This window comes from Falco naumanni, chromosome W (genome assembly GCF_017639655.2).
Source record: "Falco naumanni isolate bFalNau1 chromosome W, bFalNau1.pat, whole genome shotgun sequence".
Taxonomy (NCBI): Eukaryota; Metazoa; Chordata; class Aves; order Falconiformes; family Falconidae; genus Falco; species Falco naumanni.
Genome location: NC_054079.1, coordinates 28,964,676 through 28,984,217, shown reverse-complemented (window position 1 = coordinate 28,984,217; position 19,542 = coordinate 28,964,676). Strand labels below are relative to the sequence as shown.

Below are 19,542 nucleotides of genomic sequence, written 5' to 3'. Positions count from 1 at the left end.
GAGCACAAGTGTGGTGTATGAGGCACGGACTTTGCAAGGATGATGAAGCAAAGACCTTTATTGTTAGTTAGTTACAGCTTTTATAAGTTTATACTCTGTACATGCACTGCTAAAAGCTTTATTATTGGTCAAACTCTACTGTCCACATGCCCAGGCACTATTCACTATAGGCTACTCCCTGCTGTTCATGCTGTTTCCTTATCTTCTGGAGGATAGATCACATTCCTCCTCTGTTTCTGTTTCAACTGGGTTTTTTCTCATACTCCCTCAAAGTTATTTAACTCTTTGCTGCAGGATCACAGCTGCACATTATCAATGTCAAACCCACTGTCTCTGTCCTCTACACACAAGTAGTGTTTTCCTCAATCCTTTCAGTAACAGAGACCTTGGAAAAAAGAGACGAGCCCAGGACATCAATACATAGCTCCAGGACTGGTGTCTCCACCAAAACTTTGGGGTTTATAACCGTGGAAGAGCACTCAAGGCACGAGGAATGCTGGGGCATGACAGGATCCACCTGTCCTAATGGGGAAAACACATCCTAGAGCGTAAGCTGGTGGGACTGATCAAGCTTTACACTAGAACCAGTGAGGGAAAGGGATACCAACACGATTGCCAAAGATAAGCCAAGGGTTGGCATGGCATCACCTGCGGGTGGCAATGCAAGTGGGAACACTTATGCTACTTCCGGGAGCACATGGAGGGCTCAGGAGCATATCTGAAATTCTTGTATGCCAGTGCACACAGTGTGAGAAACAGGATGAACTGGAAGCATTGGTCAGTTCCCAGAGCTATGATGTCATTGGTGTTAGTGAGACTTGGTGAAATGAGTCCCACGACTGGAGTGCTGGGATGGATGGATAGGCAAGGCAGGTGAGGTGGAGGTGTTGCACTATATGTAAGGGAGAGGTTTGAATGTACAGCCCTTACAGTTAAGGATGATGTGTTGGAGAGGGGAATGGAAAACAAGGGAGACATTGTAGTGGGTGTCTACTATCAATCACCCAGCCAGGATGTAAGCACTGATGAGTTCTTCTATAGGCAATTAGGAGAAATCTCTGGATGAGTAGCCCTTGTTCTTATGGGAGATTTCAACTTCCCAGGCATCAACCGGGAATATCATACTGCTGAGATGAGCAGTCTGTGAAATTCCTGAAGTTTGTTGAAGATAATTTCTTGTCACAAGTACTCAGTGAGCCAACTAGGAAAGATGCCCTCCTAGGCTTGTTGTTTGTGAATAGAGAAGAACTCATGGAAGATGTGTTGGTAGGTGGCTGTCTTTGCCACAGCGACCATGAAGTGGTTGAGTTTAAAATTTTCAGTGTAATGAGAAAAAAGGACAGCAGAGTTGCTACCCTGGATTTCAAGAGAGCAAACTTTAAGCTGTTCAGGGAGCTAGTTAGCAGTGTCCCCTAGGAATCTGTTTTTGAGGGCTTAGGGGTCCATGAGTGCTGGTCAGTCTTTAGGAAACTTTGAAAGTCATTTTTTTTGATACCTCATATATCAATAAACCAGATATACCAATAGTCCATTTGTGAGGGGAATCAATCCTCCATTTGCTGTTATAAATAGCTCAGCCTAATATCATTAAAAGAACCAGACTGTGGCCACATTTGGTATGCATCACCAGAAGTGTTCACTTTTGGCCAAATTTCCTGACACAGGGCTCAGGCTTTTGATAACCTGGCTATCCCATCAATAAATTTCCAGTGTTGCAACAATTAATCTACCAGTGACCTCTTCACTATACTTTGTCCACCTCCCATTATTAAAAAAACCCAAAGAAACAAAAAAAAACCCACCACGTCCTTTACTACCAAATAAGATCCATGGTTCACTACACCCGTGCCAGAGTATCTCAAGGTGAAATCACCCACAAGCCAACAGTGCAGATCATTGGGGTCTGTGCAGTAGTGATACATTGGATCAGGTGAGTTGGCTACGTCCCATCTGGGTCACCAAAACTATCACAAAAATTTCAGATGTGGCCTGTGCTGACCAAGGAGAGAGGCTAGGATGCAAAGTATAGAATTACAAAAGTAATTCTTCATGCACCTGAGGCGTCCTATTCAAATTGGGACACCCTGAATGAGGTTTTACATATGGTTCTTATATCTTTCAAGTGTTCAGATACAACATGATTTGACCAATCACTGCTTAACAGCCACACGCTACTGTTTTGCAAAGCAACTATAATTCTATGGCATCATCTACCTGCTGCTTTCTTAATGTAGATGTCCCTGGAGCTGGTCTTGTTACAGTTACTTACCTATGATGCCAGATAACGGGGAGGGTTTCACAGAGGTGTTAGAGGGGCTAGGATGCCGGTGTTATCTCAGTAGTTCAGGGGTATCCTTTGTTCTTCAGGGTGCGAGGAGGAGGACAGCCCCTAATGAGCTGGGGTCCTTTAGTCATGCTGACTTAACTACAACAATGGAGTATACAATGTAAACTACATACCTTAAAGTTCATACGATTTCATACTGTAAAGACTAATTGGTACAATATTTATGAAATGAGATTTTCCTAACAGCACCTTCCTTTTTTCCCTCCCTCCATGTGTGTCCATGCACTGGGTATGTCCAGTTTATGTGGAGAACAGTGACAAATAGTGTTCCTCAGGGGTATGTACTGGGACTGGCACTGTTCAACATCTGTGTCAGTGACATGGACATTGGGATTCAGTGCACCCTCAGAAGGTTTGCCGATGACACAAAGCTGTGTGGTGCAGTCATGCTGGAGGGAAGGGATGCCATCCAGAGGGACCTGGACAGGCTTGAGAGGTGGGCCTGTCCAAACCTCATCAACAAGGCCAAGGTCCTGCACCTGGGTTAGAGCAATCCCAAGCACAAATACAGGATGGGCAAAGAATGGATTGAGAGCAGCCCTGAGGAGGAGGAATTGGGGGTGCTGGTGGACGAAAAGCTCAACATGGCCTGATAATGTGCACTTGCAGCCCAGAAAGCCAACTATATCCTGGGCTGCATCAAAAGAGGCATGGCCAGCAGGTTGAGGGAGGTGATTCTCCCCCTCTGTTCTCATGAGACCCCACCTGGAGTACTGTGTTCAGCTCTGGGGCCCCCAACATAAGAAGGACATGAACCTGTTGGAGCAAGTCCAGAGGAGGGCCACAAAGATGATCAGAGGGCTGGAGCACCTCTCCTATGAAGAATGGCTGAGCAAGTTGGGGTTATTCAGCCTGGACATGAGAAGGCTCCGGGGAGACTTTATAGCAGCCTTTCAGTACTTAAAGGGGGCTTATAAGAAAAATGGCGATAGACTTTTTAGTAGGGCCTGTAGCAATAGGACAAGGGGTAATGGGTTTAAACTGAAAGAGAGTAGATTTAGATATTAGGAAGAAATTCTTTACTGTGAGGGTGGTGAGATGCTGGCACAGGTTGCCCAGAGAAGTTGTGGATGCCCCATCCCTGGCAGTGTTCAAGGCCAGTTTGGGTGGGACTTTGAGCAACCTGGTCTAGTGGAAAGTGTCCCTGCCCATGGCAGGGGGGTTGGAACTAGATGGTCTTTACGGTCCCTTCAAACCCAAACCATTCTATGGAATTAAATTTGCAAAAGTATAATTAAGTCAATCCTTATAAAACCTATTTTTATTTGTAAATGCTTTTTCTAATGACATGTATCCTGGTTTCAGCTGGGATAGAGTTAGTTTTCTTCTTAGTAGCTGGTGCAGTGCTGTGTTTTGGATTTGGTGTGAGAACAATGTTGATAGCACACTGATGGTTTTGATCGTTGCTATGTTTATACTAAATCAAGGACTTTTCAGTTTCTCAGGCCCTGCCAGCCAGAGGGGCACAGGAAATTGGGAGGGGACACAGCCAGGACAGGTGACCCAAGCTAGCCAAAGAGGTATTCCATACCATATGATGTGATGTCATGCTGAGTATATAAACTGGAGGAAGTAGGAGGAAGGTTTTTGGCATTATGGTGTTTGTCTTCTCAAGTAACTGTTACGCGTGACGGAGCCCTGCTTTCCTGGGGATGGCCGAACACCTGCCTGCCCATGGGAAGTGCTGAATGAATTCATTGCTTTGTTTTGCTTGTGTGCATGGTTTTTGCTTTACCTATTAAATTGTTCTTATCTCAACCCTTGAGTTTTACATTCTTTTCTGATTCTCCTCCCCATCCCTCTGGGTGAGGGGGAGTGAGCAAGCAGCTGCAAGGTGCTTGGTTTCCAGCTGGGGTTAAACCGCAACAGCATGTCTCAGATTATTCTCATCTGTTTCTGACCATTGCTGATCATGATTTTGAGCTTAGGAGAGTGTTTAAGGTGGAAGAGCTGTTACTGATCAAAGAAAAATTTTGATGAAAAAACCTAATGCAGTTATTCCATCTTTTTACACCCCAAGACTGTTTATATCAGTATTTTCACAATATTCTGTTCTCTGCCATACACTGTCAAGTTCAGTGAGAATGCAGCAAGACAAGTGGAGTTTTTTTGAACATTATAATGCTTTTATGAGGAAAAAAAGTTTTTCAATTTGAACTGCTTTTCTACAGGACGAGTATTTCTAAAGACTTGTCTAATGTGTGTGTGTGGGTGGTGGTGGTGGTTTGGTTTTTGTGGAGTTTTGTGAGGTTTTTTTTAAGCTCCCAACAATAAGTAAAGCTGAATGAATGCAGGATCACAGAAAATTGGTTTCTTCTTTTGGAAATATTTTTTGATAAATATGTCAATGTTATTCCTAGTAAGAAAGGTAACAAAATATATGCTACTCCTATTATTTAATTATAATTAATAATTTCACTTCCATCTGTAGGCCATAAAATGAAAAATTCTTGAAAAGATAACAATTCCTGAAAATTACTCTCAAAGCTACTGATATTTCAAACAGTAGCTTTTGCTCAACACCAGAGGCAAAACATGTATTGCTTGGTTGAAAGAGAGTTGTACCTAAAATAGGAAAATTAAACAGAATTGTCTGCATTAAGAAAAATATTATTGAGACAGCAAATTTTTAGGATATGTTAGCTGTTTCTACAGAAAATGCGATTAAATTTTTTTTAGGTATGTGCTTCAATAATTCAGTAAAATCAAATATATCTTGACCTCGCCAGAGAGAAAGCAGGGTACATTTAATAGGAATTCTGTTCTGAACTAATAACCTAAACACATACACCCTCTTCCCCTCCTTTAAACACTTCGTAACTAGATGGAAGATAAGCAAAAGAGAAATATGTGAACAATTTAATCATTTATTCTGGTAATTGAATCCTTTTTTTTTTTTCCCCCCTTCAGAAGATCATTTTGGCCAAGCTCAACATCTAGTGAATTTGCCAAATTCACACACAGTTAATAAATGATTTGGTCCTCATCCAAACACTCTTGCCCACAAGGAGCCTGTGTTGTGCCAATATATTAGATTCCTGGGTGGAAACGTTCCCATTTCAGGACTCTGAAAAATATTATTTTCTTTCAAAATTGTTTTTAATATTGGGATTTGCAAATTCCATTAATTCTTTGAAAGTCTGGTTTAATACAAACAACAAAATCGGCTAGAAAAAAAATATTTGTTAAATATATGTTTAGAAACACAGAAACTTACTAAACTTGCCAAACAAATTTAAACACAGAGCATAGGAAAATAAGTAGTTAGTTTTCTTTTCAGAAAGTAGTGATTCTATATGCACTATCCTGTGTTCTCCACCCTCAAATTCTTTCTTTTGGCTATTCAGAGGCCATGCTGATGCCCTAAGTGTTCTTACATGTCCCCTCAAACAGCGTAATGAATAGGGCAGTTTTGATTATTAATCATTACTAATAATGAAGCCAGATGTTATATGAGCATGTCTCTATAGATCATTTTCTCAGCAGCACAAATCTTCACCCCCTCAATTGTGACAGTAACACTGCTTGTGTAGTGTTTCATAATCAGATCAGTGAACTAATCTCAAATTAAAATATCCCTCTCTCTTTTTTTCCCCAGGATCATTTCAAACAAAGATCAGTTCACTGCTTAAGCTGTCATTATCATTGAGAAAAATATCCAAAAATCTGTCACCTCAGAATCCACCATAGTGGGAAAGGATCACAGATCATATAACAGATGTACTAACCATACTGAAGAACTCCAGTTGCTATAAATTAATACTCCTTGTTCTGAGTGACCTGGAGTTGAATTGAAGCTTAACTGAAAGCCCCAAGTACACTTAAAAATTTTACTATAATGTGGTAGAATACAGCACTGGAAAGAATACAAGCAAGTACACTGTTTTGTTAAGATGAACATCAAAGGCTACCTGAATAAGAACCAAGTTGCCTTGTCCCTATGAAATACTATACATGCAGAACTTCCATTAATCTTGCTAATACCCTAGGCACTACAAAGAAAGACAACTTCAATGGAAAACTGGAAGGGAAGATAGCCATTAGTTCAAATGGGAGACACGTAATATTCTTAAAGACTGGAATGAGCAAGTGGGAAGAGATTCATAAATTAAGGGAAAATATTCTCATACAACCTTTCATGAACCTAGATTTTAAGAGAGAAAGCAAGCATGATTAGTGATCCTGACTAGGAAAATGAAAAAATGCAGTATCTACTAGATGAGGATCAGAACAGACTCATAGGAAATTGCTTCAATTTTATTGATAGGATTGAAAGGGATCTAGACATAGTACCTTAGAGGAAAAGTATACTCCTTTCAGCTCTTGATTGCAAAAGTTTTACTAAACACCAGGAAAGGCCCTTTAGAGCAGGGATTTCTAAAGTGCTACCCACCAAGCTTTTGTATTATGGTTCCAGCCAGCTTTAAGATGGACCCACCACTGGCCAAAGCTGAGCCAATCAGCAATGTTGGTAGCACCTGTGATAACATTTTTAAGAACGGGTTAAAAAAATGCTGCACAGCAGCTGTGAGAGAGGAGTGAGAATATGTGAGAGAAACAACCCTGCAGACACCAAGGTCAGTGAAGGAGGAGGGGGAGGAGGTACTCCAAGTGCCAGAGCAGAGATTCCCCTGCAGCCTGCGGAGAAAACCATGGTGAAGCAGGTTGTCCCCTGCAGCCCATGGAGGACCATGTCAGAGCAGATACCCACACTGCAGCACATGGAGGACCCCATACCACAGCAGGTGGATATGCCCTGAAGGAAACTGCAGCCCATGGAGAGCCCACACCGGAGCAAGGCTCCTGGCAGGAATTGAGGCCTGTGGAAAGGACCCCAAGCGGGAGCAGGTTTTCTGGCAGGAACTGTGGTTGATGGGGGACCCACACTGGAGCAGTCTGCTCCTGAAAGACTGTATCCCTTGGAAAAGGACCTGCACTGGAGCAGTTAATGAAAAAATGCAGCCCATGGAAAGGACCCCCATTGGAGCAGTTCATGAAGGACTATGTCCCATTGTGAAAGTATTGAAATAATGATTTTCAACACTTTCAAAGGGGGGAAATGTTATCGATTTGTTAATAAGTTAAGATTGATTGATTATATTAGATTGATTAATTGATTTTATAAAATCATTTAATAGAATTAAAATATAGAAGAATAAGAATTTTTTTTATAGGAAACTTATAGTTGCACAGTAAAAGCTGCTATGAGATCTTTTGTACGTCTTGTACCAAGGCTAGAAGAAGGGCCTGGAACTATTGTGAAAACTTAGGTAATAACTCTAGGGTTGAAAGGTTCCTTTGTACTTAACCAGTCTTCTGTATGCAGAGGTGTATTGAAATGTTAGAATATGAGATTAATGGGAACTGGGGAGAGTTGACTGGAACAGCTTGTAGGTGCCTGCCAAGAAACTGTGAACTTTAGTAAAAGGTAATTCCGGCAGGGGGAGATCGCGACCACCGACTCATATACCACCTACCCAAATCGTACCCTAGACCCATTTCCGGACCTTTCTACGCTTTACTGCGCAGAATCGGATATAGGAGGAGAATATGTTAATGATTTCTGGGAAATGTTATGATTATGCATGAATAATTAATGAATATGTATGAATAAGTTTTATATATGGAATCTGCTTTTAGGACCTGGCGTGCGTTGATCACGAGAGGACTCGCTCACGCACCCGGCCGTCAATAAAGAAGTGTCTGCTTATCTACATCACATTGGTGTCGATAAGTTCTTCATTCCGAGATTTCGGTAACACCATGGGAGAAGAGATTGGTCAAGATCCGGGCGTAAAAGATGCTGCTTTTAGGACTCAGGTGTGTGTGTGGTGGAACTAATTGAGTTCTCCGTGCACCCAGCGCTGTTTTTGCTTATTGTTTCTCAACCTAAATTGATTGAACCCAAAAATAAAATTGTTTTAATTGTTATCGTTTATAACAATTTGGTGACCCCGACGTGATCTCGCTGTGCTTTCCTGAACTGTGACTTAACATGATCTAACTGCAACCCTCATTCCCCATTACCCTGCACCACTCAAAGTGGGGGTAGAAGATAGAGAAGTCAGGAGTGAAGTTGAGCCTGGGAAGAAGGGATGGGTGAGGGGGAAGGTGTTTTTAGTTTAGTTTTTGTCACTATCCTACTCTGTTATTAATTGACAGTAAAATAAACTTATTTTCCCCAAGTCAAGTCTAGTTTGCCCATGACAATAACGGGTGAGTGATCTCCCTGTCCTTATCTTGACTGACAAGCCTTTTGTTATATTTTTCTCTCCTCTGCTCTATTGAGGAGAGGGAGTGAGAACATGGCTGGGTGGGCACCTGGCAGCCAGCCAGCCAAGGTCAGCCCACAACACATCCCATCCATCAAGTAGCTTTCAATGCCTCAATCTTTAGAAACCCCTGTCTTACAGAGATGCCTCTGAAGACATCTGGGATTTCAGTCAGATTCATTTTAGGATATAAAGCAGCCTTCAACAGAAACAGCTGCATGTCACTTTGCATTTCCTTCACAATTGACTGATATTGTGGGACAACTTTGCAATATGCCCTAGATGTATGTTTTTCATATTACCTTCAAAGAAAAAAAACAAAGTTTATGGTTTTGCCAATTGACAAAACATATGGTAATGACATCTTCAAGATGCCTTTGTTTAGCAGTCATTTTTGTTAAGAGAAAAGAATCACTAGGTAGACAACTCCTAATATTAAGTAACCAATCAACCACCTATGGTAGCTATAAACCATATGCAAACAAGAGAAAGACTGTGTAGAGGGATTTTTAAAGGCCCGAGGACATATGTTACCATTGTCCGGGTTGGACAACCCAGGCCTGTTAGTTGAAGCTGCAGAGCAACTTTAAATTGTCCTGGGAACAAGCAGTGTGAGAAAGAAAACAAGCTATGCACAAACAAGAAGCCAGGTGCAGAGCAAGCCCTGGGAACCGCGGAATCAACACACTCCCATCGGCACACTCTGATCAGGCGCCTGCAGCATGCTCACCGATCAGCGACACGGACGCCCGTGTGACCAGAGACTTTTATCCAATCACCTGTGTGTAAAGTCGTGTGAGCGGTCGGTTTAAGTTATAAATATGACCTGTTTGTTTAATAAAGTGAGCACGGCATGTAGCCATATTGGTGTGATTGTCGTGACTTGGCTGACTCTCCATGGGGGACCCTCTTCGAGACTGCACCATCGCATTGCTACAGTTTCAGCACTTATCAATAGTGGTGAGGAGATATGGAGGTGTTTAGGATGCTCCACCCCCCACCTCCAAAAATCTATTTAAGGTGCTGAAAATCTGCTGATCTAAATAAAATAACCTTCAGCAAACAAACAGTAACAATGAAATACATATATGCAGAAGCTATATTATGTGGTTTAGGATTTCTGATGGTTTTGTGTATTTAAATCTAATGTATAGTCCTTGTTTCCTTCCCTGGTAGGATAAGTATATCACTGATCAAAATCATATGCATGATAGCTAAATATTAGATATGTTAGTAAATTTTCATGTTAGAATTAGAAGTCAACGCATACTGAATGAATAAATGAAGAAGTTTACCTCTCTCTTTCTAGTTCTTCTAAATAGCCAGTGCTTTCTCTGCTTTCATTCATAAATCCTCTTCTTGGAAATGATCCTGTGGGAACAGGACTGCACTCTCCTGAAGGGCTTGACACAGACCCTTCCCAGCTCCCATATAAATGCATGGACACCGTTGGCCTTAACTTCACTCCAGGGAAGTCACTACTTTCCAAGTTCAGTTCTGGGATAATAAAGAGCAAACATTTTCAGAGCTGAAATTGAGCAGCACAAATCTAAAAGATCATTTCTGTCTTAATTTCATACTTTGTTAACAAATTATGACTTTTTGGATGGAAACAGTTAAAACATTTTGCTTTAGGATACACAGAACATAATGCAAACAAAACCAATCTTAATGGTACAATTAGAGAATACTAATCCTCTAAAATGAGATGGCCAAACTACAGTCCTACCAACCAGTACAGTATCATGACACCAGTATGCATGTCTTCCTTAAAAAACAGGCAGTGTGGCATAAATATCATATGAATTGCTCGTGTTCCACTTCCTAATAGCCTCTTTCTCAGGGATCCCACAGATGCTCCACCATCATGTAAATGATAAGTGTTTCCACCATAGGGGCTAAATGTAGACATCCTTTACAATATTTCTTGTTCTGTGATAGGGATAACATATGCATGCAAGGAATCACTGATCTGGGCTTGCTCTGCACATCCCATATAATGGGATGGATACACATTCCACCACATGCTCTAGGGAAGGGTGCATCAGTTTTCAGCATGACAGATACAGTTCTAGTAATGTGACAGGGAAAGAGCAAGACATGTAAATGAGTTAAGAAAAATGGTGGAACTAATCCATCATGAATTTAAACAATTAAAAGCAGATTTTTTGTGAAGTAGTGAATAAAGCATAAGATGTATCAAATGCAAATATCATACGAAGCTTTGGGGTAACAGTAGCAAAAGCAACATAAGAGCACATTCTTTTTTGAAAATGTGTCTTAAAATAATTGGCAAAAAATAACAGACACTGAGATTATGCCTAACTTCCAAAGGTAGCACTGGAAAGAAGACGCAGCTGAGTTGGAAAATTTTATCCTAAAGCAACTAAGAAACAAATGAACCTACTTAAAGCATAATTCTAAATTTACCTTTAAGTCGTTCAATTAAGTCAATTTGTCCAGAAGATGCCATTGTCTCATCTTCGATACTTCCTTGTAGCTGTTTTAGCACCTCCTATAAGAAATAAAGCCTGATTAAGAAATCCTTACAATAATAAATCAAGGTAAAACATCTTATCCTGCCCTCAAGTATACACATTTGCAACAGCTACTGTGACACTAATGTAAACTATATTTAATGTAAGCAGTGATCAAGTCTCATAACTATAATTTCCATCAAATATATTCTACAGTATTTCCCCAAACACTGTCACAACATAAAGTCTATAGTGAATAATTCATCTTCTCTAATAATACAAGTTATCAGCTTCTTTAAAAGTTCTCAAAGTGAATATCACTTATCTCTAATTTACACAAATTTCTTCAATCTGCATTCCTAAAGCCAGTCTTGTAAATATAAAATTTGGATACATAACTAAAAGTTACTAAAGAGTCACTCTGCAATTACCCATTATTTAATTACATGCTAGTACTCCAGGAAGAGGAAATCTGGAGTACAGATACATTAACTACGTCTACACTATTTTGCAGAAATAATTCTGAAGATCAAGCTGAGGTCAAGTTTCCTGACTTAGAAGTTGCCTGACTCATGGAGTACTGTAAGGGTACGTCTACATTAGTATTTTAGTTTGGATCAGTTTTAAGTCAGTCTCACAGCTGCCCCTACCAACTGTACTTTGCTTCAAATTGTTAAGTAATTTCAGAGTGTAAACTAAATCCCTTTCAGATCAAACTAAGTGAGCAATTATACTCAGACCATTAATGGTCATTCACTCCATGGGACCAGGCTGGAGCTAGACAAAAAGTAAATATCCTTGAAATACGTAATATGGATACTGTGTCCTCAATGTAATTCATCTACAGCCAGCTGCACAACAAAATGTATTGGGTTTACATGGCAAGATTTTGGTAGCAGAGGGAAGACTGGACAAGGCTGATTCCAGCCAGCTCCACTGGTCAAAGCTGAGCCAACCAGTGAAGCTGGTGGCACCTCTGTGAAAACCTATTTAACAAAGGATAAAACACTACACAGGCAGCGTGTGAGTATGAAAAGCGAGGAGAAAACAAACAAACAAACAAACAAATGAGAAATAATCTTGAGAACACCAAAGTCAGTGAAGAAGAGGGAGGAGGCACTCCAGGCACTGGAGCAGACACTGCCCCTACAGCCCATGGAAAGGACCACACCAGAACAGATATCCACACTGCAGCCCATGGAAGACCCCATGCCAGAACAGGTGGATATTCCCTGAAGGAAACTGCAGCCCATGAGAAGGAACCACACTAAAGGAGGCTCTCCTGACAGGAACTGCAGACCACAGAGGGCCCATACTGGAGCAGGTTTATCCTGAAGGACTGCAGCCCATGGGGAAGACCCATGCTGGAGCAAGAGAAAAGTGAGCCACAGTGAGAAAGAAAAAAAAAAAACAAAACGCCTTCCCCCACCACCCTTTTCCCATGCTCAGCTTCATTCCCAACTTCTCTGTTTCTTGGTGCAGGGGGGGAATGGGGGGGTTGCAGTCAGTTCATAACAGTTCTCTGCTGCTCCTTCCTCCTTCACACTCTTCCCCTGCTCCAGCGTGGGGTCCCACCCACAGGATACAGTCCTTCACAAACTTCTTGAACTTGGGTCCTTCCAACAGGCTGCAGGTAGATATCTGTTCCACCCTTAACCTCCATGGGGACAACCTGCTTCACCACGGTCTTTACCATAGGCTGCAGGGGAATCTCTGCTCCAGCACCTGGAGCACCTCCTTCTTCACTGACCTTGCTGTCTGCATAGCTATTTCTCTTACATATTTTTCTTCCTCTCCCAGTTGCTGTTGCAGAGCAGTTTTTAACCCTTCTTAAATATGTTATTACAGAGGCTCTACATACATCGCCAATTGGCTAAACTTTGGCCAGCAGTGGGTTCATCTTGGAGCTGGCTGGAACCGGCTCTATCAGCCATAGGGGAAGCTTCTGGCATTTTCTCACAGAAGCTACCCCTGTAGCCCCCTCACTACCAAAACCTTGTCACATAAACCAAATACACTCATCAGCCGACTCTATTCTTAATTGGCAGTGAGTTAATTTTCCTAAGTCAAGTCTGTTTTGCCCATGATAGTAATTGGTAAGTGATCTCCCTGTCCTTATCTCGACCCATGATTTTTTTCATCCTATTTTATTCCCCTGTCTTGTTGAGGAAGGGGAGTGAAAGAGCAGCTGGGTGGGCATCTAGCAACTAGCCAAGGTCAACCCACCACACTGCATTGAAACAGACACAACCTTTAGGATCACGTGTAGTATGATAAAAATCACTACTCAGGAAATCTCAGCTGTGCTTGTGCTTTTAAGTACATTCAAGGACATCCTCATTAGCCATAGGGTGCAACCATCTCTATATGTAACATATGCCCCGTCAGCAAGTCAGACAAATAATCAAGGCTCCTACATTATCTGACAAAGTCAGACAGATAGCATTTGCAGACAGCAATCTTTGCTTAAAAGCCTAAAAGGCTTTGATATGTAGAGCGGTCTTTGGAGTATTTCAAGCTTCTGAAAGACCTGTTAACTCAGGTAAATTTGGAAATAGCTAGTGGACCCCTTTTTCCTGAGAACAGCACTGTGATGCAGGGGGAAAAAAGAAAAACAAAAAACCACCAAGAAAAACTCAGCCATAAAACCAACCCAAAACATCCAACCTTTCTTCCCACTTCCTTCTTAAAAGTTGTCTTCTCACCTCTATACATGACAGTTCTGTATTTCAAAGACCATGTTCAGGATACTTTACTACATTGTGAGTCCTCTTGCTTCAAGAGCAAATATTAACAGCTAAGCAAAAATACTATCACCTTTTCCTATGTTATCAAATTACATGACTGATTGATGTCCAGGTAGCTAAGGACTGCTCTCTCTGAATATGAGGTAACAAGTGCTCAACATCAGCATACCAGATCACTTTTCTCAATTTTCTCTGCTACAATTCATTAGTTGAGGTTTTAACTTTTATTTTTCAATTTTTCACTTTTCAACTGTACATGTTTTTTATTTTTAGTCAACACATAAAAAGCTCCATTATTTCTTTTCCACAGAAACACTGTTTAGATAACAATGTCATTATTAAGCTATGTGTTCTGGTTTAGAGCTTTAACATTGTCTGACAAGTACAAATAGCTGTTTTAACCAGAAGGACTTACACATGTAATAGTTCTTGCAGGAAAATTACATATGCATAAATTGAGTAATGCATACATCTGTTTGGTAGAATGGCAAAAATAAGAAAGTGAATGCTAAACCTTATTCAGTTTAAATTTTTTGTTTTGACAGTATAATATTACCCTTTATGTTTAACACATAACAAATAATATAAGGAAGCAAGTGAAAACTTGTCAGAGAAGTTCAGGTATGGGGATACCTAAGAGTTAGAAGATTTCTCATCTCTCAAGCAATAAATTGAAATAGTGGAGATTACACAGAAAAGCAGAATTGGCTAACAAGTCATATTTGCTTGACTTGCTGCAAAGAGGGAACCTATCACAGAGGAACTTAACGATCCACAAACAAACAAGATGTGACTGGCTGACAAACTGATTAGACTCTTGACAGAAGGGAAATAATTTGGGTGAGTGATTTTCATTATCCAAATCTCATGATTACTCTAGTAAAGGAATTCTTTCTTAGGCTGCAATCTGCTTTTTCTTAAAGCCAAAGGGGTCATACTCAGATTTTCCCAACTGCTGAAGAGGGTAGTACAGCTTATATATTACAGTCAACAGTACAAAAGTTTCATACTCTAGTTACTTTAGAACACTGATGAATATTACTTCTGACATTTTACTATATCTATTTTATCCCTTTGTTGTAAAATTTCTATTGTTAACACTTAAATTTGAGACAAAGCCACAAACATGTTCCCTCTATAGTTTAGAAATATTCCTAAGCTCCAAGCCTGCAATTACTATGGAGATTTTACTATATTTTTTTGGTACATCAAGAAACTATAAACCACTGTGCTATAACTGACTCTATTTCTTAGCAGAAATTTTATCAGATATTTCAGATCACCTGGAAATCAGGCTTCCAGTGACAGTTTTGAAGCAATGCTAATATTCTAATGTGTAAAAAAACGCATGCAGAAATACCTAGCATACTACATTCAAAATTCAAATATAAACATTTCAGTTACACCAGTTTGCTTAGTACCTGTAGCCTATTCAATAATAGCAATTCCATATCAAGTATATCTAATTTAACGTAAATATTTCTCATGTCTAGAATGCTTTATTTTCATATTATAATTTCTTAACATCATTCTTCAAAAAGCATTATTTCTGTATACCTTGCTAAAACATTCTACCATGTGCGATAACTAAAAATCTTTTCTCCAAAGATAAAAGGGAAAAGGCAAGACAAAACTAAAAACATTCTTCCTTTGGAAACAAATTGGAAAGTCACAGAATAGTCAGGGTTCTAAGGGACCTCTGGAGATCATCTAGTCCAGCCCCCTACTAAAGCAGGTTCTCCTAGAGCAGGTTGCACAGAGTCGTGTCCAGGCAGCTTTTGAATGTCTCCCGAGGAGACTTCCACAGCCTCTCTGGGCAGCCTGTTCCACTGCTCTGTCACCCTCAAAGTAAAGAACTTTTTCCTCATACTCAGATGGAACTTCCTGTGTTGCAGTTTGTGCCCATTGCCCCTTGCCATGTCACTGGGCACCACTGAACAGAGCCTGGCCCCATCCTCTTGACACTCGCCCTTAAGGTATTTGTAGACATTGATAAGATCCCCTCTCAGTCTTCCCCAGGCTAAACAGGCCCAGCTCCCTCAGCCTTTCATCACAAGGGGGATGCTCCAGTCCCATCATCTTTGTAGCCCTCTGTAGCCAGTAGTTCCCTGTCTCTCTTGAACTGGGGAGCCCAGAATTGGACACTGGCAGAGCATGGGAAACTTGAAAAGTCCTTGACTTAGTATAAACATAACTAGCAACAATTAAAAACATCAGTGTGTTATCAACATTATTCTCATACTAAATCCAAACCAGCGCTATACCAGCTACTAAGAAAATTAACTGTCCCAGCTGAAACCAGGACACCATAAAATGGAGAATCTTGGTGGCAATTTCTGACTACTCTTTGCCAAGTGTGGACTAATTCTACTAACGGTGCTAAACCAGAGGAAGCTGTAAATTCCACCGACAGCGCGACTCTTCTCAAGACACCGTCAACGATGGCGATTCTGTCCACACCTCCTCTGCCCCCAAAGCTTCTGTCACTGACTGCAGCGACCCTCACAACACAGGACCAAGCACGGGAACAGGACAACTCGGACAATGATTTTATTGACACTGATAAACCTTTTGATCCAGGTCCTATAGATCTGGAAAAGGAGGTAGACCTTTCCCCCACCCCCTTGTCTCTCCTGATGCATTGATTGTATTTTTGGGGAGGGTGAAAGGGGGTCTGAGGGACTGGTGGCAGGAATGCAAGTGGGAAGCACTTAAGTGAGGGGGTTTGGGAGTCACTATGGCATGTTCAGTATTTTGTCAGACAAATCAACCTGCAGAGTGGCAGTCTGTGCAATACGAGGCTGTTAAAGGGTTAAGCAAAGCAGTGCGGGAAGGGAGGATTCATAATACATTTGCTATGTCCCTTCTTGAAGTGATGGCAGAGCCTTATACACTCACACTGCATGATTGGAAGTCATTGCTTTGTATGGTACTAACTGATACAGTATATGATGTGGTTATCTGATTTTTGTGAGCTATGTGTAGTGGCCTTGACTGAAAACCTTAATCGGGGAATTGCTGTTAACTATGAGCAGTTGGCTGGAGAAAATAATTGTGCCGATTCTGTGACTCAGGCAAGGTATCCCAGGGACAACTGTTTGCAAATGAATGAGATGGCTGTTAAGGCAGTCCGGATGCGGGAGTCTTGCCACAGGGTCCTAGAGAGTCACTAACTTTAATACTAACTTGATTGATTGGCTTCAGAATATTTTGCAACAAGTCGAACATCAGGAAGCTCAAGGGTTGCTTTTAAAACAACTAGCTGTGATAATGCCAATGAAAATTGTAAACGGGCAACTTTCACAATCGCAACCCCAACATGTGTCAAATGATTGTAACGCAGAACTCACAGCAGACTGTAATTCTCAGGCTGAGTTCTGGAATGCAGCATAACAGATTTTTGCTTCTTTAATCTCTTTTGTAAGAATAGTACACGCTCTTAACTTGCTTAGTAAATCAGGCTGCTAGCTTGCTAAACAAAGTAATACTACAAATACTATTTTTTTTTTCTGGCTTATTAACAGATGTTGATTCTGTCCATCATATGTTGCTACAGAACCTACTTGCTATTGATTTTTATTATTAGCACAGGGACACAAGTGTGAAGACTTTGATAGGATGTGTTACGTGAATCTGAGTGACCACTGTGAATTAATTTACAAAAGTATACAAAACTCAAAAGCCTTAAAACAAAGATCTGCAACAGAGCCAGGGGCGGGATGCCTTTGGTCTCTTCTCACGGCTGGGAAACTTTGGGCCATGACTCAAAAGTATTACAGGATTTATTATAATTATCTTTAACCACCTTATTGATGTTTGCCTTATGTCTCCCATGCTTTTTTTTTTTTTCTGTATTCAGTGTTTAGTTGATTGTAACATAAAGCAGGTCATGGTCACCCAGCTACACACCCCCTTTGCCTCGTCGCAATTAAGCAAAAAAGGGGAGGATAGAGAATGTCTGAAGAGAGAGGTAGGAGAGGAAACTGGAGAATATTTGACCTAACAAGAGATGAGAGAACAGCTAGGTATTGTGAAGGAGAATAGGAAAGATGAACATGGTTATCTAGTGTTTAATAGGTGTCTGCATGCTTGTAGAGATATATAGCTATGTAACTGCATGAATGATTCCTGCCCTGAGCCTGGTGGAGCATACAGCTGCGGTTTGTGTCCGGGCTCAGAGATGTAAATAGGGGCTTCTCTGTTTTGGTGAAAGTGTTTCTCTTTGCATAAAAAAAGAGAGGGAATGAAGGGAATGACCCCAGAGCTATGTTCAGAGAAGGCATGCTATGTTTTGAACTTTTTGACTGAACCAATTCTTGTTTGGTGTGCCCTTCCACCTATGTATAATGTTAATCCAAAAGAAGATGATATTGTTTACACTTTGAATGTCGATAATTGTCTTTCTGTAGATGCTAATGTAGTAGGAGGCTGTGATGGGAACATGTCACGGCGGTTCTTCTCTTATCCGGAGTAACAGCAGGGAAAGCATTAGAGTTAAATCACCTTGTTTGGTAGGCAGTTAAGAATGTGAGTCAAATTTGCCACTGCTTTTTGTTGTTGGCTCAAGGACATGGCTGTGAGGATTTTGATGGTATGTGCTGCGTGGATTTTAGGTGCCCCATTGCAGCAACATGTTATCAAAATCTGAGAAAATTTCAGCCTTTTTGGCATCCATTCACTCAATTGGCAGTATTGTTTGTTTGCTATTACCTTGGTTGCCGTCATGTTTGCAAGGGCCCTGCAGAACATGGCAAACCTGGTACTAGCTGTTCAAAAACAAAAAGGGGAAATTGTAAAATTGTACGGAACAGAGACAGTGGGTTATTTTTACACTGATAATATGTCTTAGTTGCTTTTTTTATTTGTTTTATTACTTATACCTTGTCTTTTACAATGCTTACAAAAATTAATAACTCGCTCGATTTCAGGGGTTCTTTTTCTGCAACAGGAAGGGGGAGATGTAGGAGAAGGTTTCAAGGACAAGAGTCCAAGTACTGTTAGCCTGATGAATAGAGACTTGTTAGAACTTGTAGGGCACAAGCCCTGGGAACAAAGGAACAAGCTAACTGCAGAGCCCTGAGCCGCTACAGTTGAAGAGGCAACCAGACGGACAGAGAAACAAGTAGCCAGATAAGGGAACGGATGGCGCCGATATGTAATCAAGAAAGCCGCGTAGAAAGAAACTCCCTAACCTTGGAATAGAAATTATTGCTATGTCAAGACAAACTAATCAGTTCCTATTGTTCTAACGGTGTGCCTTAAATATCAACCAATCAGTGTTTTTTACGCTTAAGATTTAACCAATCAGTGTGTAATATGTAGAAGGTAGAAACGTATATAATTGTAAGAAAATCACTAATAAATGGACATTTGCTTGCATCAAGCTGCGTCCCGTCTCTTCATTCGCCGCAGGAGAAGGTGAGTTAAAAGAAAATCTGATCACCTGCCTACCTAATCAAGGAGGTTTTGGATAAAAGGAGTCACAAGTTTTGAAAGAGACACTCTTCTCTGTAGTCATGTTAAAGTAAACTTCAGTGTTTTGACAAGAAGAATAAAGGGTACCAATAGTATCTGAAACTTTATATACCTATAAGGGTAAAATTCTAAGAAAGGTTGCAATTCAGCCACTGGAAAACCTGGTATAAAGGATCAGCATTTACTGTTCTCTTAAGGCAAATAGACCATTAAGTCCTACTTTC

General features: G+C 40.8%; 1 protein-coding gene across 10 annotated transcripts in view; it reads right to left on the bottom strand.

Moving 5' to 3' along the window:
• The window catches only part of LOC121080394 (adenomatous polyposis coli protein-like), a 134,275-nt gene that overhangs the window by 92,042 nt on the left and 22,691 nt on the right, over positions 1–19,542 (bottom strand). For all 10 annotated transcript variants that reach the window (XM_040578379.1, XM_040578377.1, XM_040578384.1 and 7 more), the window contains 2 exons: positions 11,050–11,134; positions 9,915–10,116 (listed from right to left, as the gene is read on the bottom strand). In XM_040578379.1, the coding sequence (XP_040434313.1) occupies positions 9,915–10,116; positions 11,050–11,134 (287 nt within the window). The remainder of the gene's footprint in view (positions 1–9,914; positions 10,117–11,049; positions 11,135–19,542) is intronic.